We start from the raw sequence: 23,782 nt of genomic DNA, 5'->3' as shown, positions 1-23,782 counted from the left end.
GAATTATACCAACTATGGCAAAGATGATACGCCTTCAGAAAAAACTACAAGTCGGCTATCAGAGTGTGAGATTAATAAGCGAGTGAAACGGCGTTCATTGTTTACAATAAGTGGTATATCGAATATAGAGCATAGTTGACTCCATTAGTCGTAAACGCTTCCTTTGGTAAAAGATAAAACTGAAAACGATAACCTTCTTTACAAATCACCATTTCGTGAGCTACATTAAAGGCAATTTTGAACTTCCTTCCTCTTTTTTTGCCATCGCTATCTCATTTTGATATGCTTGTACGCGGTTTTTGTGCTTACCAACACAACAGTGACAAAGTATAAATACTTGTTCTCACCACCTAAGAACTTTAGCCATTCGCCTTTTTTTTTGTGCTTTCTCTCAATAGCATTCGGATTCTTATACAGTTGAAAGAGTCCACTCCAACGTTGTTCCTCAAGGTATCCCTATTCCTCTTAGCTACCTCCCACTTGACTTTTTTGTTTTCATAACTCACCCTATTTCATTTAATGAGATCATTACCGCCACCGAGAATTACCAGAGCAAGAAGATGGAAACGAATCAAACGGGCATTGAAAAACTTGGCCACCAAGGGATACATTTCTGACTATGGAGTTTTCCACAGAAAATCACTTTACTCACGTCATTTCTATGCAATTACCAGGGTCCATAAACTGCCATTTTTGGCGAGGATGAAAAAGAGAAGAACCGATTTGCAAGTATTTCAAACTGCAAATTCTAGCTTGAGACTTGTTAAGCATTTCAGCAAATTTGTGACAAGGTTCTCTATACCTGGCTTGAAAGAGGATATTTTTCGTTCACGAGGAGGGAAGATGAGTTTATCTTTGAAGATGTGATCTTGTGTGGTTGTTTAATGAATGTAATTAAGTTTTACTTACTCTGCGCTTCCATTTCTTTCACACCCATTGTCTTCTGTCTTCTGTTCTTTTTTTAATTTTTTTTTTTTTTACCTGATGAGCATCTCCATCTCAGAATTTATCACACCCTCCACTAGACACTAGAGTTCCCCATGTCAGACAAGAACCAGATAAAGATCAAATTCATCACCAGTGAAGAGGATGATACCTTAAGAGTTGAGGAGACTCCATTGTTTGTACCCATCTCATTGAAAAGATTTGGATTGTCTGAAATTGTCAATCATTTACTCGGAAACTACAAGCAAGATTCGGACGAAGAGGATCATAAACCCGTACCTTTCAACTTTCTTATCAATGGAGAGCTTTTACGCACATCAATAGAGGACTATCTTGTGAGGAATGGTCTATCCAGTGAAGCATTCTTAACAATAGAGTACACTAGGGCTATATTACCACCAAGCTTTCAAGCCTCATTCAACAATGAAGACTGGATCTCATCTATAGATTCAATAAATAAAACTTCGAGTGCTGTTTTAGACTCACAATTGCAGATAAACGAGTCAAAGATTTTGAGTGGGTCTTACGATGGTGTGGTACGAACTTATAACATGTCAGGAAAAGTTGAGAAGCAATATGTTGGTCATTCTGCTCCAATAAAGGCAGTCAAATGGATTTCGCCAACTAGAATTGTATCCTGTGGTAACGATAGACAAGTAAGATTATGGAAAACCGCATATGAGGGCGTTGTTGATCAAAATGAGGAAAACGAAGACGAAGACATTGAAGATGGAAAGACTTTGGCAATCTTGGAAGGTCATAAAGCACCCGTGGTTGACTTGTCTGTAAGCCATAAGGCAAAAAGGATCTTGAGTGCAGGGTATGATAATTCTATTGGATTCTGGTCCACAAACTATAAAGAAATGACAAAGATTGAAGTTCCTGAGTACGATTCAAATGTTGTCTCTACCTCGTCAAAAAAGAGAAGGAAAATGGCATTACAAGATTCAACAATTAGACGTCGCTCTCCGTTGAGCATGATGAGTGGTCACACTGAGCCTGTAGAAGGTGTTATTTTTGATGCACATGATGCCACTGTTGGATATTCAGTTTCACAAGATCACACTATTAAAACATGGGATTTGGTCACCTCTCGATGTGTTGATACAAGAACAACAGGCTTTTCGCTATTATCTGTTTTACAATTACCGCAAGTAAACTTGATAGCTTCGGGTTCATCAGCTCGTCACATCAATTTACACGACCCAAGGATATCAAATAGTGCGGAGGTTATCAATGCAAAGTTGGTTGGCCACACAAACTTTGTTGTTGCATTGAGTGCCTCACCCCACAACGCAAATATGTTTGCTTCTAGTTCTCATGATGGAACTGTTAAAGTTTGGGATGTTAGGGCTGACAAGTCTCTCTATACAATAACTAGGGAAGATGGAACAACGAAAAAGAAAATATTCGATGTGTGTTGGGATAATGAGATTGGAATTATAAGCGGCGGTGAAGATAAAAAGATTCAAATAAATAAAGGAACGGATATTGCCAATTAAAATGTATCTATATATTCTACAGTTTGTTTTCCTTTCTGGATGCTGTAAATAGATTCAATCCATAATAGCCTTGCCACATACTCTCCTTGTCTGTAAGATAACCGACTAATCCTGTTTGATTACCGATTGACGATGGATTCCACACTGTGTAAACGTTCTGCTGATCGACCCACCCCAAAGCCTTTCGAACATCTTTCAATTCGTCTGCATTGAATTCCACTTGGGCTGCTGATCCATACTTTAATGGCCCAGCATTTATCCAATACCCTCTCTTCACATTTCCCAGAGGCTTTGCTAATTTTTCAATAGTGTCAAGGTACGCAAATAAATTTTCAGCAGTGTCCAAGAAAAATGCAGATACCACAACAACGTTCTTATACTTTTCTTTATTAGGTATTTTAAACTTGGTGAAATCATCATTTACAAAGTGCAAGTTTTTCGGCCTATTGGCGTCACCAATTGGCTCGTATTCAAAAGTTCGAAACTGCGACTCCGTGCTGTAATAATCCGAGTTCGTATGAATATAAGGATAAATAGTGTGCAGTCTCTCTGCCAGCTGCTTGCTGTAGTTGTAACCAACAAACAGGTTCATTAATCCTGAATATTCAACAGCGTAAACAGCGCCATAATCCGATTTACTAAACTCGTGAGCCAATCGACCCAAACCACTTCCAGGAAATACCAACACCGTCTCCTCTTTTTGCTTTGAATCTATTGTCAACTCTAGCTGAGATTCAATATAATCATAGAGGGGCTTCAACTCAGAACTTAACAATCCAGATGTCCAATCACGAGTGTAATGTCCCAATGCTTCAATAACCCTAAAGTTGTTACCACTTGCAATACTGCCCTGCTTGTTTTCAATCACTTCAAAATCCTTCAACGATATGCCATACTCTCCAATTGTAAAATCAGCAACAGCATCAAGAAAGCTTTGGTTTTTTTCAATAGCCTTGTCAATTGACTCAAGCCTTTTCCAATAGCCAACATCTTTTGCTAATGATTGCTGTTTGAATCTCAAATGAGTAAACAACAGTCTTCTCCTTTTATTCACCTCTTGAGCATGAAATTGATAACTCTGCAATGACTTGATAGCCGACAATATTTCAACTTTTTGCTCGTGGTTGAGATTTTGAAATTTTGAATAGTTGGATCCTGCCGAAGTGGGCAACTTTTCCAAGCTCGGAGTTTTGGCTTTCAAGCCTTCCAGAGCCGAATGGGCCAATGATTTAAACAATGAGGTTCTTGACACCATGTTGGAAAAGACAAATGTGGTTATGAGGATGGGTAATTGTGATTTTCGATAAACTAACGATAGCACGTAATAAAGGGAGAAAGATATAATGCAAATGACTGGAATTGAGTCGAATGAGATGGATGGCATTGTGTGGAGTAGCGTTCTTCTAGCGTATGCATATAAGAGTTGTATTATTCCCCTTATTCGATGGAAAAACAATTGGCTGTTGTGGAAAGTCACCCGACAATTCCATTTTCAATCATCCGATTTCACCACAGATTTTTCTTCAAAATTGGTCTTTTGTGGTTCTTTGTTAGCCAATGTCAAATGACTGGTACAACTGTGATGGTGTTGCTGTACTCATGAGTATGTCAACTTTGGTTACTGATCTCTATGAGCACTATAGTTTGTCGGATATCACGATGATGTCACGTGATCATAGGCTTACACTAATCTATCAGCCATAGATATATGTTAAGTACGGTAGGATGAGTAGTAGTGGTTACATAGTAGTTCTATTGAATTCGTACCCTTTACCTTGGTAGCTCTGTGAAACTGTACTGTGCCTACCAGCATCAACCCAATTGTCGTTTACTAAATAGGAAGGTTACATGTGTCTCCATTATGTAACACCAAAAGGGAAAAAAAAAATAGAATTGGTAACTTTACTATAAAAGAGCACCAGAAGTTTGCAACAGATTCTCAGAGCTAGCCATACATCAAATACACCACATCAATGTCAAACTACGACTTCTCAGACGTTGAGCCTGTTAATCTAAATACCAACGAACCGCAACTATGCCAAATTTTGTACGACGAGGAGTACAAGTCAACCATGGGCACTTTATTGGCTCTCATGCAACTAAAAGAGTATTCTCCCCGAGCACTTTACTTGACCGAGTTAGGAATTGAGCAATTGGCATCACACTATACTACGTGGATATACCGCTTTAACATTCTAAGGAATCTTCCAGATACGAATTTTTACGATGAATTGGATTGGTGTGAACAAATTGCGTTGGATAATGAAAAGAATTATCAGATATGGAACTATCGTCAACTAATTATCAATGAAATTTTGAAACAAGAAGAAGCCAATAAGAAAGGAAGCAAGTTTGAACCGCATCGCGAGTTTCCAATATTGGAAGCCATGCTTGATGCTGATCCTAAAAATCACCATGTGTGGTCCTACAGAAAATGGCTTGTTGAAAAGTTTGATTTATACAATGACGAAAAGGAGCGACTGTTTGTAAGTGATGCTATAGATGCTGATCTATTGAATAATAGTGCGTGGAGTCATCGGTTCTTTTTGAATTTTGCTCCAGGTGCATCCTCGAATGAAGAAACGATCAAACAGGAGATATCTTACGTTAAAGAAAAAATAACGCAATGCCCTCAAAATGCTAGTTCATGGAACTACTTGGAAGGCATCTATGACAAATATGATAAGGATGTTTGTGATTTGGAAGAGTTTGCATATGGAATGGTTGATCTTGATACAAAAGAGGTGAAAAGTACTTTCGCATTGGATCTATTGAGTAGAATCTACAAGCAGAAAGGAGATGACGATAAAGCTGCTACTTGTAACCACTTACATGAACGCTTGTTTAACTATTAAAGACAATAAAGAAATCATTTGTATTCTAAAACACTCTCCATCCTTTATATTTCACACAACTCTATTGGAAAAGCAGTGGCCGCCACATTTTCTTTTACCAAAATAATGTAGGTAGACGGTAAGATGAAGGGCAGGAGAAATTTATATTTGCTGTTGGGGATAATACTGTAAATTTCTACTAAAGTTAACAAATTGTATATCTCCATGGGTTACATTGTTTTTGCCTTAAATTTGCCGCAAATTTTCGCATGACTAGACTATGGCGACTTCAGTTTAAAGTTGGCGGGCTTCTTATGAACAGTCACAAAGGTCAACATCACCGACCTCGGCTTCGTTTAGTATAATTTTGGAACCTCCACAGGCGATTAGTCGTTTTGTAGAAACTGGTGAGACACGCAAAGAACTATTGTTGTAACAATACGCTACGAAACAGAAATTGTAGTCACTAGCAAGTGGGATCTACGGAGGTGACTACAAGTCTAAGGCGAACATATACCGAAGTCCGCAAAGGCATCAAGGATAGCTTTTCAGTAAAGGGATATATGAGCGGCCAAATAGTATCGGAACGAATGCGGTACGAGTTTCACTTTCATTCTGTTTTTGTGTCACAACGTGTACATACAGCCGCATAAGTAAAAGTTTCATACCAAGAATTAAAAAAATGAAAACAGGGTTGGTGCATAATCAGAGGGCGGCTTGATAGATAGTGCTAAAAAGTTTAAGGAACCAATCTTTAAGATCTAAAAGCTTTAGAGCTAAAGTTGCAAGGATAACCCTTACATCCTATGTTTCGTTTTGAAATTGGGTTCTTACTAGAGAGACGGGTCCGTTTAATGCTACGGCGTTCGCACTTATCGCAGAATAAGTTCGCATTTGTATCCAAATTTGGAAATTTTAAACCGAGATGACGGACCAGCCGCTCCAAACACAAAACAAGTACGCCCGAGCTTTAACTCCGTATTTTTCTGTTCTTATAGCCCATCACTCTAGGACTTAAACGGGCAACAAGCAAAGGGTTGGCAAGAACTAATTGCTCATTGCGGTGTATCTCCGTGACTACAATAACCACTATATACACGTGGAGTAGTTCTTTTGCTATACGTTTTAAAATCTATTTATAAAAAAAATACTAACTCCGTATTTCGGAATTAAGTTGCATCCGCACTTAAAATAGTAACGGTTTGCGAAACTACAAAAAGCTTTCAATGATGCGGCAATATACATTTTTCTCCGTTTTTGTTACCCTATTCACTTTTCCCATATGGGATCTTATAAATATCACTTGAAAATTCCTCATTCTCTTGATACACACCTGCTAGATAATTGACAACACCAAACAAACTTATAACTATGAGTAAGAAAGAGCTTACATCATCAAGCTCCAGTGTCAAATCAAGCGACTCAAGTGGGGTACCAAAACCCCTCAATGAGGATACCATTCAACAAGAACAATTACCTCGCCAACTACCTGAAGACCTCGAAGAGCAGTCTTCAGTTCATTCTCGACTGGGCCATTTTAAAGAATCTGATGCAGGGGATGGTACTTTACGTGAAGATCAATACATACATGGAACACGCTTGGTTCTTTGTTTTGTTTCCTTATTCCTTTGTTTATTTTTGTTTGCATTGGATCAAACTATTGTTGCTACAATCTTATCCACCGTTGGAAACAAGTTTAATGCATTTGAAAACGTTGGATGGTTGTCATCGGGGTTTTTGTTAACAATGGCTGTTTTTATTCAACCTTATGGTAAATTATCGATCATATTTGGTAGAAAATGGTCCATGGTTGTTGCTGTTGTAATTTTTGAGGCCGGGTCTTTAATGTGTGCATTGGCACCAACTATGAACGTTTTAATTGGTGGTAGAGTCCTTGCTGGTGTCGGAGGAGCTGGTATTCAAGGTTTAACATTTGTTATTGTATCCGAGGTTGTGCCTATGAATAAACGGCCCGTTGGAATGACAATCTTGTCTGTCACATTTGCAGTTGCATCGGTATTGGGTCCTTTGATTGGTGGTGCATTCACTACTCATGTCACTTGGAGATGGTCATTTTATATTAATTTACCAGTCGGTGGGTTTGCATTGGCGGTATTTTTGTACTCCTTCCGTCCTCCATTTCCAAAAGTGGACATTTGGGAAGAATTGAAACAATTTGATTATATCGGAACATTTTTCTTCATATCAGGAAGTGTGATTTTCTTGTTGGCAATAACTTTTGGCTCATCTGATTTCGCATGGGATTCCGGTGCTGTCATATCATGCTTTATAATTGGTCCAATATTATTGATAATCTTTGCTATTTGGAACTTCCGGTTCTCTAAAAATCAAATCATTGGCACCGATGTCATTACCACGCCACAGATTATTGCCTCTGCACTTTCGATATCTGGGGTATTTTCAGCATTTATTGTCACCATGATCTATGCATCTGTCTATTTTCAAGTTATTCGTGATTCAAGCGCAATGGGTGCTGGTTTACATTTGCTCCCTTGTATCATAGCTGTTGTTATATGCTCAATTATTTCAGGAGGAACGATTCAAAAGTTCAGATATGTCAAACCATGGGGAATCTTTTCAGGAATTATGGCCCCTATAGGTGCAGGTTTATTGAGTTTATTGCAGGTTGATTCATCCTTTTCAAAACAAGTTGGCTTGTTGATCGTAATGGGTATTGCTACTGGTGCTCAATTCCAGCCGGCCATAATTTCTGCTCAAATCAAGGCACCAAAAACACCTGGTGGAACTATCATGACAACAATCTTCATCAATGCTTCTAGGTGTTTATCATCTGCAATTGCCGCTACGTTATCTGACGCAGTCTACACATCGAGTTTAAAGAACTACTTTAAAAGTGAAATTCCCAAAGCCAGTCCTCAAATTCAAAAGGCGTTACAATCAATAGACATTTCGAGTATCATGTCATCCAATACCGTTTTGAAAACATTGGATTCTACAACTGAGAGATTCATCAAGGAACAAATGATGAAGTCCATTCAAAACGTGTTTTACATGTGCATTGGTTGGGCTGCTATATCCACTTTAGCATGTCCATTTATTACCAACAAGAGATTACCCAACATGAAGCAAATGGCCAAAAAGGAGGAGAAAAAAGAGGAAATACTTCAAGGAGATGCAAGTGACGCGGAGAAGGAAGCACAATTGAAACAGCTTGATGCCGAGATATCACCGGAAGCTGCTACCAATGAAGAGAAGAAAACAGAGACAAATTAGAATTTTAATGAAATTACAAGGGTTATGTATATAGAACGGGATTAATATAATATAATAAAATCGTGGAAGTAAACACTAGTTTTTTGACACTCTCAAGTAGGTGTTGCCAAATTCGAGAGACTGAGAGTGGATAGAAAGATAGTTGCACCAAGAGAAAGGAGGATAAGAATCAGAATGTAGACATAAAAAGATAAATATAGCATAGAATTGAAATAAAATACTGACGGGCACCACTCCACCATAATATCTTTCCCAACTTTTAATTGACTTTTGAACGTTAAGCAGCATGAAGTAACACTTCGTAATTGAACAACCTCTTCATCTCGTACTTTCAATGGAGCAACCTCTTCAACACCTCTTCTCAAACCGGTTCAAATTTCAACAAACTCTCAAGTAAAACATATGTCAACAATGGATTTTCTCATCGTTAAACTTGCTAACTGTATTCAGAAGATAGAATCTTCTTCTTCTTCCAGGATTCAAATCCAACTTCATATGAGCATATATTGACCTGGTTCAAGAATCAGAAAAGAAAATCCGTATTCAAATGTCCCCCCCCGAATAGTCTGTAATGAGGAAATCATCAACACTACATTAAATGCAGCGCTCTATTTATGATAACCTCAGACCAGGAGACACCTGAGCGATTTTTCTATCGTCATCTATTCCCCGTCAACTATAATTCGCTCTCTTGTTGGTTTGCTCTGGACAACTAGATCTAACTCCGCTTTTCTCCATTTTCATAATCCATTATTTCCAATATGTTCTATAATCAAGAATGCCTCCATTCAACCACCACTTTGTTTTGTCCTCATAGATCCAGTTCCCTCTGGGATTTTGAACCCAACGACCTGTTGCTTGCGCCGCACGAATCTGCTCACTTTTCATTTTCTCATGAGCAATTTGATGTATAGTCGGTCTTCTTGAGTAGTTGACCCTGTTCTTTCTTGGTTTGTAATGTTCGTTGGTGAAACCACGCAGGCCAAAAAATTGGCCAGTTTGAGGGTCAATATCTAATTTTTCATCAGTAGGTGGTGGCCGATAAGAGTCAAGGTTTTCAATATCCTCTTCTTCGGCTTCTTCTGCGGGTGTAGCATTACTTCTTGGATCATTTTGCTCATCATTTATCAAACTTGGGGTCGCATTATATTCTGTCGATGGCCGACCAACACATCTATTCAACAACAGCTGGGCATCTTCAGTAGCATCATCTTCTTCTGTGACAGCTTCCTCTTCTTCATTTTCTAACAACTGAGGTACTAATTCTTCTTTCCTCTTGTGATCATAACGTTCAACTATGAAACACTCATTGGTGTCGGCAAATCGGACTTTGCTTGTTTTCCGACGGAAAGTTTTCCTGAAACTAGCTTTAACAACATCCAAAGCTCTACGCAAGCGTTTCAGTTTTACTTTCCTTTTCGCGCCAGTGACACCATCTGCAGAATCATCACGAATTTTAATGATGGGTTTCAAAACCAATGGGGCTGCTGCAGGACCTTCAACCTCTGCTTGTTTAGGTAAATCACATTCAGCACCAGCAACATCTTCAGTAATTTTATCTGCATCACTTGCAGGCTCGGTCAGTTCAATCTTTTTTCTCTTTGATGATGACCTTCTTTTTTTGTGTTTCTTCTTTTGGCGCTTGCATTTGGAAGCATCCACCAGGATTTCTGATTCTTCAGCTCCACAACTCACTTTTGGTGTATCAACAATGGGATCGGTTGCATCAGCTTCCCTTGTGTTTCTTTTGAAAGGCTTAATCAACTTCTTCAAAACTCTCATCACTTTGGCTTTCTTCTTCAATCCAACTTTAGTTGCAACATCTGCATCTTCAGGGTTCAATGGCGGAGTATCAATAGCTGGTGGTTCTATAACCGCATCTAACTTTGTCAATTCGGCTTGTTGTCCTTCTGGTTCACAGGCATCTAAGGCAGCGATATTTTCTTGATCATTATTGATGGCAGCACGAACATCGACATCATTGACTGTGGTCTCGTTCTCAGTGTTCAAAGTAATGTTTGAGTCTTCATTGCTGGTGGACTCGTTTCCATTGTTGACATTAGTTTCCAATTTCGTATCTTCTTCATCTTTGTAATCATCAGCATCAAATAACACATCCACTTCCCCCGTTGTTTCAAATGGTACCCATTTACGTTTCCTCTGGAACAAATGCTTTAACTTTCCCTTGAAAGAGGACTTCTTCTTTCCAACTGACTCATCAACTTCACCTGATTTTGGTTTCTGTTTTTTCAACGTGACAAATTTGATCCACTTTTGATTCCATTTTGTATTTTCTTTTCCTTTTGGTTCATTATTCAAGTAAGTTTCACCTTCAATTCTGATAACATTAGGGACATCTCCACTCTGGTTCAGACTAGTTTCCTCATCCTTCTCAACATCTTCATCTTCACCTTTTGTTTCTTTTTCCTTCTGGTTGGTATGTGGTAGAGATAATTTTTCCAACAGAGAATCACCAATTGATTTCAACTCCACGACTTCCTTTTTGACAACAATTTTATCATCCACTTTGACTTCACTATCTGTTGCTTGATTTGGTTCATTTTTAATCTTAGTATTCAGTTTTTGTTCAACATTTGGTAATCTTTCATCCATGTACGGTATCTTCAAATTTCTTCCTTGTCCATCTGGTTTGTCTAACATCCACACACTATTGTCCTCATCTTTCTTCTCCTCAACTTGATTAACTTCCACTTTCTTAACTTCAGCTTGATTGTGTTCAATTTTCGTGTCAACTTGTTCAACTTCAACTTGCTTGGCTTCAACTTGTTCAACTTTCACTTGTTCAACTTTCACTTGTTCAATTTCAACTTTTTTGTCTTCAACTTTAACTTGTTCAACTTCAACTTTTTCATTTTCAATTTTAACTTCATCTTCATCTTCATCTTCATATTCATCTTCATCTTCATCTTCATCTTCATATTCATATTCATATTCATGTTCGTATCCATATTCATCTTTATCTGCATTTTCATCTTCATCTACATTTTCATATTCATCCTCAACTTCATTTTCAACTTCAACTTCGTTCTTATAGCTTTCGTTATCATCATTCATCACATCATTCGGAGTTGCTTGATCCAATTCAGTACCAGTATACAATGGCGATTCAAAGTTTGGGAATCTATCATCAATACGCAGTTCCTCCCATCTTCTTTTCAAGCGTGCCGGATCATCTTCATTTAATAACCAAAAACAATTGGGAATGGTAGGTTTAGGTTGCATGTCTTCATAGGTTGTCAAACTCAATTGTTCAAATTCTTGAGTAAGACTGTACATTGGGTCATTTGCTGCATTTTTATTGGTTCTGTTTGCAGCTTTTTCCAACAAAGTCATTTGTTTTGCGATTGAAGCAAGAGGATAGGTGCGTTCTCTTGCATCTTTGCTTGACTCCAAGATGGTAGTGGGTCTTTTAGTTGGTAACATGATTCTTTTGCTCATATTCAGGTGTTGGGCTAAGTTGTACATTCTCATCAAGTTGGCTTCTTCGTTAGTGGCTTGGTCGAAGTTTTCCAACATTGAATTGGAGGCAATGGCGCGTGGTGGTTGTTGCTTTAAGTAGTAGGTGGCATACAACAGCATGTTACTTGGGGATAAGGGTAGATGAAGAAAGAAAGGGGAAACAAGTTATGGGGTTTTTGTGGTTATATACTTTTTTTGAGGGGTTTTATGACATTCAGCATATCAAAAAATTAGACAGAAAACAATCAAGATGAAAAATATTATTGATTAGCATTTAGTTATGCTCTCCCTGTATTACTTCAATAGATTGTATAGCGATAAACATATATACATTGTCCCGTATCTTTGATTGTTCTATTGGCTCTTGTATCTGTAGATCTTTTTGCAACACAATCTTAATTATAGATCATGCACCCAATCTGAAAAGAAATATGTTATGGAGCATATTGTAACGTATCGATATGTGATAGTATAAGATTGAACACTGAATTAGATGGATTGCTTCGATATTGGGTGTTTTGAATGGGGTTGCAAACTACTTAGTGGAAATAATATTGCATATTCAATTATAGTGAAAAGGTTCAAAATCTGAAATATGAGGTACAAAGTTGCGTATGAGGTCAGCTACTCAGTCTAGTGAGTTGCAAGCTGCAGTCTAGTAAGTATTAGTTTGGACACTTGGTTAGATGATGATTGTCGTATAGCGAGGACCGTTTTCTACTCTACAATCTCGCACAAAATCTTTTCAGTGAGCTAAGAACATTATATGCACGAAAGAGTTGTATTCTATCACATCTTTTAAGCTCAGAACCTCGAGTCAAAATATGTTGTGCTCTTGTATATTACCCTATTTAGTTTATATACAGATTATACCTAAAATTGTTCACCAACTCTTTTCTGCTCTTTTATGGAAATGGGCAGTCTTTTGACATGTAATGCAGTCTTGACTTCACCGACTTTCCCAATGTAGTTCATTAGTTTTGCAATAACTCCTCTACTCTTCTCATTTGAGTAGCTAAGCTTCATTCTTATTGCCAATTTGTACACCCCATTCAAATTTGTTTATATATAAGCATCTCACAGTTTCTTTCAGAAGAAGGTATCCATCACTATTGAAGATGGGTGTTCTCTAAACAAACCGGACCATGATTTGTGTTTATGTAAGGTACTCGAGTAAATCGACCTTTTGTAGAATCAATGAATAATCTGTAGTCGTAACTCATGACTCAGAGTCATCACACAAAGTAAAAAATTAAAAATAAATACCCAATTATCTCCTGGGCATTTTTCCACTTCAATTTCCTCTTGAGCCAGAAAACATGAATGTATTAGTTTATTCCGGACCGGGAACAACAATCGAGGGCGTCAAACAATGTATTGACTCGTTACGACTCCACTTATCCAAATACTATGCAGTTTTATCTGCCAATGAAACGGTCTTGTTAACTGAACCATGGATGAGAAAGACTTCAATGTTGGTGATACCTGGAGAAGGAGGAGCAGATTTAACCTATTGTCAAGTCTTGAATGGATATGGGAACTTCAAGATTAAGAAATATGTCAAAAATGGTGGGAAATTTATGGGATTTGGTGCTGGTGCATATTATGCTTCAGCTAGGTGTGAATTCGATGTTGGTGGGCCATTAGAAGTGTCTGGTGATAGAGAATTGGCATTTTATCCTGGAGTTTGTAGAGGTGGTGCTTTCAAGAGGTACAAGTATGGACTGCATGTAAGTGCCAGAGCAGCCAAGTTGGTGGTTAATGGGAATGAGTTACCTAATGCTCCAGCACTGTGTTGTGCTTTACATAATGGTGGTGGTGTATTCATTGACTCGGAAAAGTATGATGATGTTAAAGTTTTAGCTAGGTTTGTTGAGGAGATTGATGTTGAAGATGAGGGAAAAGCAGCAATTGTGTATCGAAAAGTGGGGAAAGGTGATGTGATTTTAAGTGGTCCTCATCTTGAATATCCACCAGAAAAGTTTGAAGGTGTGGAAGAAGATGGGGTGGCAAGTGTTGCAAACACGTTGGAGGAGCATGATAAAGCTAGGAGGATGCTTATGCGGGAGATGTTGAAAAAGCTTGGACTTCGTGTTTGTGACAATATTGACGAGAATGTTCCAAAGATAACTCCAATGTACCTTATGTCTCCAGATATTGGTAAAATTGAAAAGGTGAGGTCCAATCTTTGTGCTAACTTGCCAATTGAAAAAGGGGTTTTTAAAGACAGGAATGATACATTTGTGTTTGAGGATAATCAACACCAACCGCAACACAATGAAGATGGTCAGACACAATGCATAAAATTCATCACCTCTGGAGATGTAACCACATTAGATTCAACACCAGACTTTAACACCCAATCATACTTTAAACGACTTTTCCAACTATCAAACAACAACACCCTTGAGCTTGGCACAGTATTGTGTTACACCAAAGTCATTACATCCACCCACACAATACTCGAACAGAACCAATACTGGTTAAAGCATCTCCCTCATGGATTAGTCTTGACGGCCACAACCCAAATTGCAGGTCGTGGTAGAGGCAATAACATTTGGCTCAACCCAAAGGGTGTTCTTCCAACCACCATCTTGTTCAAGATCCCAAAATGCGAAGTTACACCATCGTTTATTGTTTGTTTGCAGTATGTTACTGGCTTGGCTTTGATTGAAGCAATTTTGGGCTATGGAGAATCTGCAGGGTATCAAGATATGCCTGTGCGTATCAAATGGCCTAATGATATTTACATGTTGAAGCTGCAATACTTTACCAGTATCAACACTGACACAGATACCACCACACTCGAAGGTGATGAAGAAAAATATGTCAAAGTTGGTGGATCTTTACTCAGTTCTCAATTCATTGATGGCTATTATTATTTGATTTGGGGTGGTGGACTAAATGTATCCAATGAAGCTCCAACTACATCTTTAAATGTCATATTGACCAAACTCAATGAGTTACGTAAAGAGAAACACAAGTCAGCATTACCCAAGTACGAGTTGGAAAATTTACTAGCTCAGATTGTATTCACCATTAATCAATTTTATTCCATTTTCAAAAACTCGAGTGGACAATTATCACCATTCTTACCATTGTATTATCAAAGATGGTTGCATTCAAATCAAGAAGTTGTTGTTTCTGGTGGTGGTCACTATGGAGAGTCACGGACTTGTATAATTAGGGGAATTACTCCCGAATATGGGTTATTAATGGCTCAAGATGTGAATAATCACGAGGTTTTACATTTACAGCCGGATGGAAACTCGTTTGATTTATTCAAGGGCTTAGTTTATAAAAAGAACACCTAAAATGGGGGGGTATTGAGTAGGCTTTTAGTGGTTCACAGATGACAATAATAACACCACTTATTCGCTAGTCTAAAAAATAAGTTTGTTGGGTAGGGGACCAATTTGAAATGTAATAGAAAGTGGGCTCAGTTATACATATACATACATTAACGGGTGAGTGTTTAACCTGCATGAAAAAATCGTATTATTGATATAACCGTTGGCGACGTAGTTATTGGCATATGTTTGCATGGTGCATATGTTACATATTGCAGTATACATGTTGCATTTTCTCATTTGTGTAGGGAGAGGTACACTGGACTTAAAAATATAAAGAAAAAAGAAACTCAAAAAAAGTTCAAAATGGGCCAATTCTTTGAGTAAAGGAAATTCAGTTTATTTTTTTTTGGTGAAGTCTTTACTGCATATCATCATATTCGTAATCTATAGCTATTGAACACTTTCTCTTGATAAATGAAAGGAGGTACGTTCTAGACTTCTATCTGTTGAACCAAGTAAAAAAAAAAACAGAAAAAAGTTTTGTGTGTAAATATATAACCGTTACATACACAAAACGTTTGGCTCTTGTGAGCGGAAAAAAAAAGATACGAGTCAAAATATCACACGAGTGACTACCGTAATTAGAAACTGAATATGTAGAGTTTATAAATCAACTAGACAGTTATAGGCATCCCTTAGTCAATCAAGTCTAGAGGAGAAGCCTTGGAAGTCTCGTGGTATAAAAAGTTTCAAAGATATTTTTGATTTTGAAACGGCAAAGAAAATAAACGAGATTGCAAAATTATGCTGCATCAGATATAATTTTCTGGTTTACTGTAAGGGGGGAAGGAGAGAGAGGGTAAATAGCAATTTTATGACCCCTCCCGTGAACTTCCCCATTTCAAATATTGTATTTGATATGCTCAATGACGTAAAGGGGAGGGAGGGGGTTATAGATAGTCGGCTTAGCTTTGGAAAGTTTTACTTTATATTTAGGATGTTGACGCAAGGGCAAGGGGTGGCAAATTCCGACGAAAGGAGGAGGAGGGGGGCCGGTCGTACATTTTGACATTGTGATATGAAAAATTATAATAGACATTAATCAATGCTTTGGATCCATCATTTGTTACGTATTTATTGTCCTCAAGCGGAGTTAGGAGAGCAAACAAAGCTAAAGGGGAAAGGCAAAATGGGTTAAAACTTTGAAAAGTTCAATGTTGATCATAATAATAAAGATGTAAAAGTTGACGAGAGATATTTTTTTTTTTAAGCCGAGGTAACAAAATGAATACTAATAATAAATTCCATTGTTTCTCTCTTTCTATTGTTCTTATTCTTTATTTTTTCTTTTTCTCCTTTTCCTGAGGGGCAACTATTTTGTGTTCCTTAAGTGCTACGATTCTAGAACTGCTTCTAGTTTTTTTTTTCTAGACTGTTGAAAGTATAGAAAACAAGCTTTTATTTTATTCTTTGTTGTGCTTGTTTCCAATGAGAGAAGCATTTAGGGAAGAGATCAAGCTAGAGGCTTTGTTAAGATTGCTTTTCGCTTTGAAGCCACCGTCTGTAATCGTATTAACGAGGCAGAAAAGGGGGCATAATTAATAAAATCTTTTTCATTTTAGTCCTTAATTTTATCAAGACTGTAAAGGATTTTCATCCACTTTGAAGCTACAAAATTAAGCTTTTTCTTAGTAAGACCTATATTATGTAACGATTTTGACACCGCTGTAGAAGCTGCGGAGACGAGAACCCGCTCTTATGGGAAAAGCAATAGGTGGTGAGTGCTTTTTGGAATCAACTGCAAAATATACTATTTTTATGTCCGATAACTAAGGTGGGGCAAAAAAGGTAGGAGTTAAATTATGTGCAGTGGGTAGATATTGAAAGGGTAGTGTGTATAAGAGTTGCCATCCATCTTTCCATGGTAACATTACTTTTCAAAGGGTAAAACTCCGTTCAACATTAAAGAGAGAAAAGAAAAAAGTAGTGTAGTAACCAAAATGAAAAAAAAAAAAAAAAAGAGGAATTAGTTTTGCAATTTCCGCTCTTTATTTTTCCTATTTGTGTTGTAAGAAAGTTTATTATTACAGGTAACTTTTTTTTAAAAAAAATTATTATTATTTTATTTTTAAGATTTGCAGCTACTAAAGACAATACTATGGAAAAGTACAAAAATTGGGCAAGTAAGTAGTAGATTACAACTTTTTAGTTTACTCCTACTTTTGCAGTTAGAATTGAACGATTTTTTTTTTACTCAGCATTAAAGCTAGAAGAGAGAGGGTCTTAAACAAACTTTAAATGGGTTGCCAAACATACCATGCTTTTCAGTCAAAACTAAAAGCAAAGCAAATACCCCCATAAACCATGTTAGAGAAAAGGTCTAGAATCCTTTACTTCTATTGTGTGATTCTGAGACAATGTTCATGCTACAATTTGTGCTGTAAGACAGACAATTTTGAATACAGATACGTTGCTATTTCCTTTTCTCACACAACAATAGTCAAACCGTTATTAAATTTGTGCTTCCATTTTGACCATCATTATTATTGTATCATGTTTCTTTTTTGAAAAGTCCGCCATTGGATATTCTTTTGTGAAGAGGAGAGATTCCCGATCCCCTATTGTTTTTTTTTTTATTATTTTCGAGTTTAGTTTGAATTTAGTTTAGATTGCATCTTTTTGTGTGTTTCTTGCCTCGTTATTCTTGACCATGTCCACCGTAGAACCAATGAGAACTTAGAAACTATTAAAAAGCTATCTACATTGAGTCTTGCTTTTGCTATGTTCTTCTTTGTTAATCTCTGCTTTTTGTTTTTCTGTTATTTTTTTTCTATTTGATTGTGAATACGTTTGATGGAAACAAATTTGACAGCTGTTAGACTTTCTGAAAGAAGGAAAGTTGAGTATAAGTATGTTTTCACCCACTCCAATTTATCTTTCTATTTTTTTTTTCTTTTTTTTAGTGAAGAACCCTTGAAGAGGTGCGTATATACGTCTTCTATGCAAGTTGTTAAAGTGTGGAATGAGGCTGTACAGTACATAACTACTTTGCATAAATACCCTATCATCAGCATCTGTTGTATGATATATATGTGTGTGTCGCAACAATGTTTAGTTTTTTGTGACACAAGAGTTACCCAATTTTTAATTTGTTTTTTTATTGGTCTATTGTCAGTTTATATACAGGATTATTGTCCTACTATAAAAATAAAAATAATATTATTTGTGCTTAGTTACACTACCACATATAAAAGAGTACAATATTGCATAGCATTGATAATAATAGGTTTCAGACTGATACACAAAAAATAGGAGAATGAATACAGTACAGTAGACAGGATGTGTAATAATAGAGAAGAAGACAGGGGATCAGACCAGACGTATGTGAGAACTAAATAAGAAAGAAAAAAAAAAAAAAAGAAAGTTGGACAGCGTAGAACACAGCGACGTCATTGCTGCTTTTTTAGAAAATAAAATAAAAAGAGAAAAAGAAACAACGAGTAGGCCCATTTTTTGTAGAGAGATCTGACGATTTTTTTTGGAGTAAGTAGGTTAACGGAATGTGATTCCATCTCCTAACCTTTTTAACCTTTTTAACCTTTTTTTTTTTTTTTAATAAGAAAAACTCTCACCAATTTAAACTGAATATAATAAGCTTTTGTAAGTTAATAGTGTGGGTTTGTTAGTTGAGAATTGTTCTTTTTTTCTTCTTTTCTTCTTCTATGTGGTGAATTGAATGTGTTTTGAATCTGTTATAAGTTTAGTTAGGGTTGGTATAATAACTTTAATATATTGTGTGTGATATATTAGTAGATCTCGCCATCGTGAATGAATATTATTTGATTTGTGTTATTATTCTCATCAATACAAAATATATATTTTAATCCATTTTTTTATTTTTTATTTAATTTTTTAATTTTTTATTTTTAATTTTATTTTTTAATTTAATTTATTTTATTTTAAATTTTTTCAATTTCTGAAAAAAAAAAAAAAACAAAAACAGAAAAGGAGAGATATGTAGAGATATATATATAATAATATAATACATGTAACCAAAAGAATAAAAAATTTAAACACACACCACACAACACCACTCAACATAACATAACATAACATATACTACAATCTATCCCTTTACAAATGAGTGACTTTGGTGGATTAGGTATAGTACTAGAAGAGACTGAAGAACAAAAACGACATACTACTACTACTACTACCAGTACTGATACCATTAACAATACTAGTCTGCCTAGAACTATAATAACAGCAGAAGAATCAAAACAACAACAACAACTACCGCAACAGCAGCAGCACCTGGCAAGGTTTAGCTCTATATCAGCACACTCTAGTACTACAAGTCTATCTAATAGATCATCATCTACTCAAACTTTACCTTTACCAACAACAAAAACAACACCAACAGCCACCGTCTTGCAATCACCACAGCCTTCTTTATCAATAAACACTTCATCACCAAGTACACCAGTGGTTAATACCCCTGTATTAAATGCAGGCATACTACCACCACCTTGTTCATCACAACTACAGAAACTACATCATCATCAGCAACAACAACAGCAACAACACCAGCAGCACAGTGCTTCCCAACCCACAAATGGAGCAGAAGTACTTTTGCCACCCTTACCTGACGCTATTGAAGATTTAAAATCTCCCCTAAGTACCACTCAAAACACTATCAACTCCTCAACTGCAAACAATACAGAAGATGTACATTGTGCATCGTCAGTAGCTTCACATGACAATAACACCAACAATAAACATTTTCAATCGTTACATAACAACAATCACAATGATAACGACGGTGCTGATGGCGATGATGATGATGATGATGATGATGCTAGCACGAATTATAGCATTTGTTCCGCTGAGTTTAACCACCTTTATCAAAATGGTAAAAGTTCATACTCCAACTATGCATTGGATTCCCCTACATTCTTAATAGATCATCAAAAACAACAACAACAGCAGCAGCAACTACAACAACAATCACAGTCTATACTGTATTTCCCAACTTTACTGAAACTGTCTCATCATCCATCAAGCTCAAATTTAAGTGATTCAGCAGTTATATCTTCCTTAAGTGGGTTTCCTGGATCTAGTACTCAATTATCTGCACTCAACTCCAACAACAATAAACAACTATCTTCTCAAACAATAACATCATCAATAAGTGCCACCACTCCTTCATCTTCAACTGAAAAGTCTAGTCCTTTAAAGAGATTGAAGAATTTGAAAAACGGGATACGTAAATTGTCATTGGGAAGTAATTCAGGTCAGAATAGTGGTGCAAGTGCAAGTGCAAACAACAACAATGACTCCACGTCTTCATCATCTACTCCAGTAAATTCCAAACCTGCTATATTTTCAACAATAAGCTCCATTACTGCGAATCCATTTCCTACAAGACCACAGTTGAGTCCTTTACAGACTGATGAGAGGAGTATACCACTTGCTGCTAGTGCGTCTACTACTGCAAACACACCAACGACTATTACTCCACCAATCAGTACCAAATCAGTACCAGTATCAAATGGGGCTGTCAATAACAGTATTACTGGTCAATTGAGTCAGTTCCAACAACCACCACCACCACAACAACAACAGAGACAATGTCAACATCAACACAATAATTCATCTTCATCATCAACATCAACTACATCTTCATTGACATCTATTCTTCGTGCCAAGAGATCTCGTGCCTGTAGTCAAGGCACAGCTAATGCAACCTTCACCCCCATTACTCCACCCCCATTATTGACATCACCTGTTATTACATTTAGTGAGAATTTGCAATCAACAAAGGCAACTTTGAACAATATTGAACAAAACTATTTCGATTGTTTAGCTGCTGCTCAAGGACAGGGACAGGGACAGGGACAGGGACAGGGACAGGGACAGGGACAGGCACAGGTTGGAACTAGTGGTGTTTCCACACCAGCTACAACTGCGAGATCCACAAGAACCTCCTCATCAGTGTCAATGTCAATGGGAAAATCCACTTCTTCAGCAGGAACACAACAACAACAACAACAGCAACAACAACAATCAAAACAGAGTTCCTCCACTACCCAAGTCAACTCCATTGAAGAAATGACGAGTGTTGAAGATTTACTCAATTATTCCGATTTCCTCACCAATCAAAAACATTCAATTGATGATGTATTTCAAAAGATTAAAGAGAAATTAGATGCTTCTGGTTGGTGTTCGCAGTACGATTTACATAATTTACAATTGCAACAAGATAGTTCAAGGTGTCAAATTGATACGTTGATTTTAAAAATTGAAGAACGATTGAATCGTGATTTTAACTTTTCCATGTTGAATAATAACAATAATAGTCAACATTAGGAGAGAGTTATGATGTGGCTGTTTTTGGTTCACAAACTATACACACATTCCTTTTGATGATGTTTTACGCTCCTTTTTATTTTACGACTTAATGAGATTTTGCCTTTCAATTGCAACTCATGTCTTATTCCATTCTTTTAAAACACCGCTACAGAGGGTGAATCCCACCCTGTCTTTCTTTCACTTACAAATACCTGTTTTTTTTTTTTACTACTATTATTATGACTTAGATATAGATTATAGAAACTCAATACAAATATAATGAACCAATGACTTAACAAAGAGAAAACAAGAGATTAGTTGATGTAAGAATGTGGGATAAAACGAAAGTTCCCTTTCCAATAAGAAGAGTTTCTAAATTTTTTAACGTGGTAGTGTTTTTTTTTTAAAAAATTGCTTGCTTGGAACCTGTTCTGGAACTGGTTCGAAACAGCAACGAAAGAACGGCACAAACAAAAGGAAAGAGAGAGCCTAATACAATGTAGAAGGCGGAAAAAAACAATGGGAAAAATGACACACTCCAACGCCTTTATAAATTTATTTGCTTCCTTTATTGTTTTACTGTCTCTTTCTCTATTGTTAACAATAGAAGAAGCTTTTGGACCTCGGCTTAATTCTAGCTCTCTACTCTACTCTACTCTACTCTACTCTACTCTACTCTACTCTACTCTACTCTACTCTACTCTACTCTTCTCTTATTTTTTTTTCCATTTCGGAATTTTTTACTTTCTGTGATAATTGCGGGAGATACTCAACCGGTTGGAATTGTACTACCAATGAGCTTCTTTTCAAAAAATTGTACAAGTAACCACTTTGATGAAATAAGAATCGCCGTGCATTGATTTATTTTTTTCTTTGCTTTGCTTTGCATCGAATAAAGCTTATTATTATTAGCCTATTGTATTGGTGATGAGATGCAATGATGAGGCGGATTTAAACATAAGTTACTCAAAAGAAAAGAAACAATTGTCTTTTTTTTTCTGTTTATTGTCTCTATTGGATAGAGTACAATGTATATTTGTATGTTCGCTGGAGTCATAATAGAAGCCCCGATTGTTTTTTTGTAGTTTGTGGCTTTTTGGGACAGTAGTTCTAGAACTCTCTTTGGTTCTACACACAAAGACATATGCTTGAAAAGACAAAACCAGTGTCGCTCTTTGGTTTCAGGAATATTCACGACAAAGGACACACATTTCCATTGCATAAATGTGAAAAGAGTCCACTCTTTCAAATCCTACAATCCAATCTCCTATCAATTGGTATTCCCTACGCACATCTCTAGCTCTAAATACCCCTCTAAACAAAAATGTGTCGAAACATCAAGATCCAAATATATACATTAATAAAGTTCATTTAAAACAAGCATAATTCAGTATGAGGTGTACATTTCGACAAAAAAAATCTTTGATCTAGCAGTTCTTTTCCCCTCCACTCATTCATTGATATAGTAAATGGTGCAGTGAATAGAATGCATTTCGTATCAAAGAGCAAAAAAGAAGAAGAAAAAGAGGTGTAACAAGGAGTGAAAGAAAAAGTAAAGAAATTTTTTTTTTCTTCTGTCTTGCGATGGTATTGCGGTCGTGCATTGAATCACAACATTTGAAGACGCGATTTATGTTGAATTCGGATTCAAACCTTGACACTACTGGCATCAAGAACACACTTCAAATCCACCACTTATCCACTTTGCTATTAACGCCCATCGCCCAAATGAGTCACCACCATTCACAAGTAACAAACCCTAACTTATACACCTTACGCGACATACTCCTCCTTTCTCAACTTCTACACACAAACAAGATCCAAATCCAACAAGATTTGGACTCAATTGCACCTGATGTACTAGAGGCAATCTTACATCAATGGAAAACGCATGTTTCAACACAATTGGAGCACAAGAGTATTAACGTCAACACTCTTAATCAGTTGAAGGAGTTGTATCGCAAGTTATTGGAGGTGTATAAGGTCAATGATACCGAGAGTTTGGCTAATGAAGTGTATTATTTGAGAATTGAGGAGTTGGAGAACACTATTGAGATGAAGAAGAAGGAGTTTAGTACTGTTTTGAACTCGTAGTGTGTGTGAGGGGGGGTTTGGAGGGGGA

At 36.8% G+C, this 23,782-nt stretch overlaps 8 protein-coding genes across 8 annotated transcripts; 6 read left to right on the top strand and 2 right to left on the bottom strand. All coding sequences in view use genetic code 12, as the record gives it.

Annotated features, from left to right (window-relative positions):
* Positions 1–519: 519 nt before the first annotated feature.
* On the top strand, positions 520–2,447 carry YTM1 (Ytm1p; the record flags this gene model as incomplete). The annotated part of the gene is made up of 2 exons (XM_067693059.1): positions 520–762; positions 1,026–2,447. The coding sequence occupies 2 exons, from the start codon at positions 520–522 to the stop codon at positions 2,445–2,447; spliced, it is 1,665 nt and encodes a 554-aa protein (XP_067550429.1).
* Positions 2,448–2,463: 16 nt separating this feature from the next.
* Positions 2,464–3,702, bottom strand: I9W82_000402 (uncharacterized protein; the record flags this gene model as incomplete). The annotated part of the gene is made up of 1 exon (XM_067693048.1): positions 2,464–3,702. One exon carries the CDS (start codon positions 3,700–3,702, stop codon positions 2,464–2,466), a length of 1,239 nt encoding a protein of 412 aa, XP_067550428.1.
* Positions 3,703–4,420: 718 nt separating this feature from the next.
* On the top strand, positions 4,421–5,302 carry RAM2 (bifunctional protein farnesyltransferase/protein geranylgeranyltransferase; the record flags this gene model as incomplete). The annotated part of the gene is made up of 1 exon (XM_067693037.1): positions 4,421–5,302. The coding sequence occupies one exon, from the start codon at positions 4,421–4,423 to the stop codon at positions 5,300–5,302; it is 882 nt and encodes a 293-aa protein (XP_067550427.1).
* A 1,350-nt stretch (positions 5,303–6,652) lies between these two features.
* I9W82_000400 (basic amino acid transporter) lies at positions 6,653–8,536 on the top strand (the record flags this gene model as incomplete). Its single annotated transcript, XM_067693026.1, has 1 exon — positions 6,653–8,536. The coding sequence occupies one exon, from the start codon at positions 6,653–6,655 to the stop codon at positions 8,534–8,536; it is 1,884 nt and encodes a 627-aa protein (XP_067550426.1).
* A 750-nt stretch (positions 8,537–9,286) lies between these two features.
* On the bottom strand, positions 9,287–12,136 carry I9W82_000399 (uncharacterized protein; the record flags this gene model as incomplete). The annotated part of the gene is made up of 1 exon (XM_067693013.1): positions 9,287–12,136. The coding sequence occupies one exon, from the start codon at positions 12,134–12,136 to the stop codon at positions 9,287–9,289; it is 2,850 nt and encodes a 949-aa protein (XP_067550425.1).
* Positions 12,137–13,335: 1,199 nt separating this feature from the next.
* Positions 13,336–15,330, top strand: I9W82_000398 (BPL1; the record flags this gene model as incomplete). The annotated part of the gene is made up of 1 exon (XM_067693002.1): positions 13,336–15,330. One exon carries the CDS (start codon positions 13,336–13,338, stop codon positions 15,328–15,330), a length of 1,995 nt encoding a protein of 664 aa, XP_067550424.1.
* A 4,119-nt stretch (positions 15,331–19,449) lies between these two features.
* I9W82_000397 (uncharacterized protein) lies at positions 19,450–21,678 on the top strand (the record flags this gene model as incomplete). Its single annotated transcript, XM_067692991.1, has 1 exon — positions 19,450–21,678. The coding sequence occupies one exon, from the start codon at positions 19,450–19,452 to the stop codon at positions 21,676–21,678; it is 2,229 nt and encodes a 742-aa protein (XP_067550423.1).
* A 1,614-nt stretch (positions 21,679–23,292) lies between these two features.
* Positions 23,293–23,754, top strand: I9W82_000396 (uncharacterized protein; the record flags this gene model as incomplete). Its single annotated transcript, XM_067692980.1, has 1 exon — positions 23,293–23,754. One exon carries the CDS (start codon positions 23,293–23,295, stop codon positions 23,752–23,754), a length of 462 nt encoding a protein of 153 aa, XP_067550422.1.
* Positions 23,755–23,782: the final 28 nt, after the last annotated feature.

Source organism: Candida metapsilosis, assembly GCF_017655625.1.
Source record: "Candida metapsilosis strain BP57 chromosome Unknown scaffold1, whole genome shotgun sequence".
NCBI classification, from domain to species: domain Eukaryota; kingdom Fungi; phylum Ascomycota; class Pichiomycetes; order Serinales; family Debaryomycetaceae; genus Lodderomyces; species Lodderomyces metapsilosis.
The sequence above is the reverse complement of the archived record's forward strand: the minus strand, read 5'-3'. Positions and strand labels throughout refer to the sequence as shown.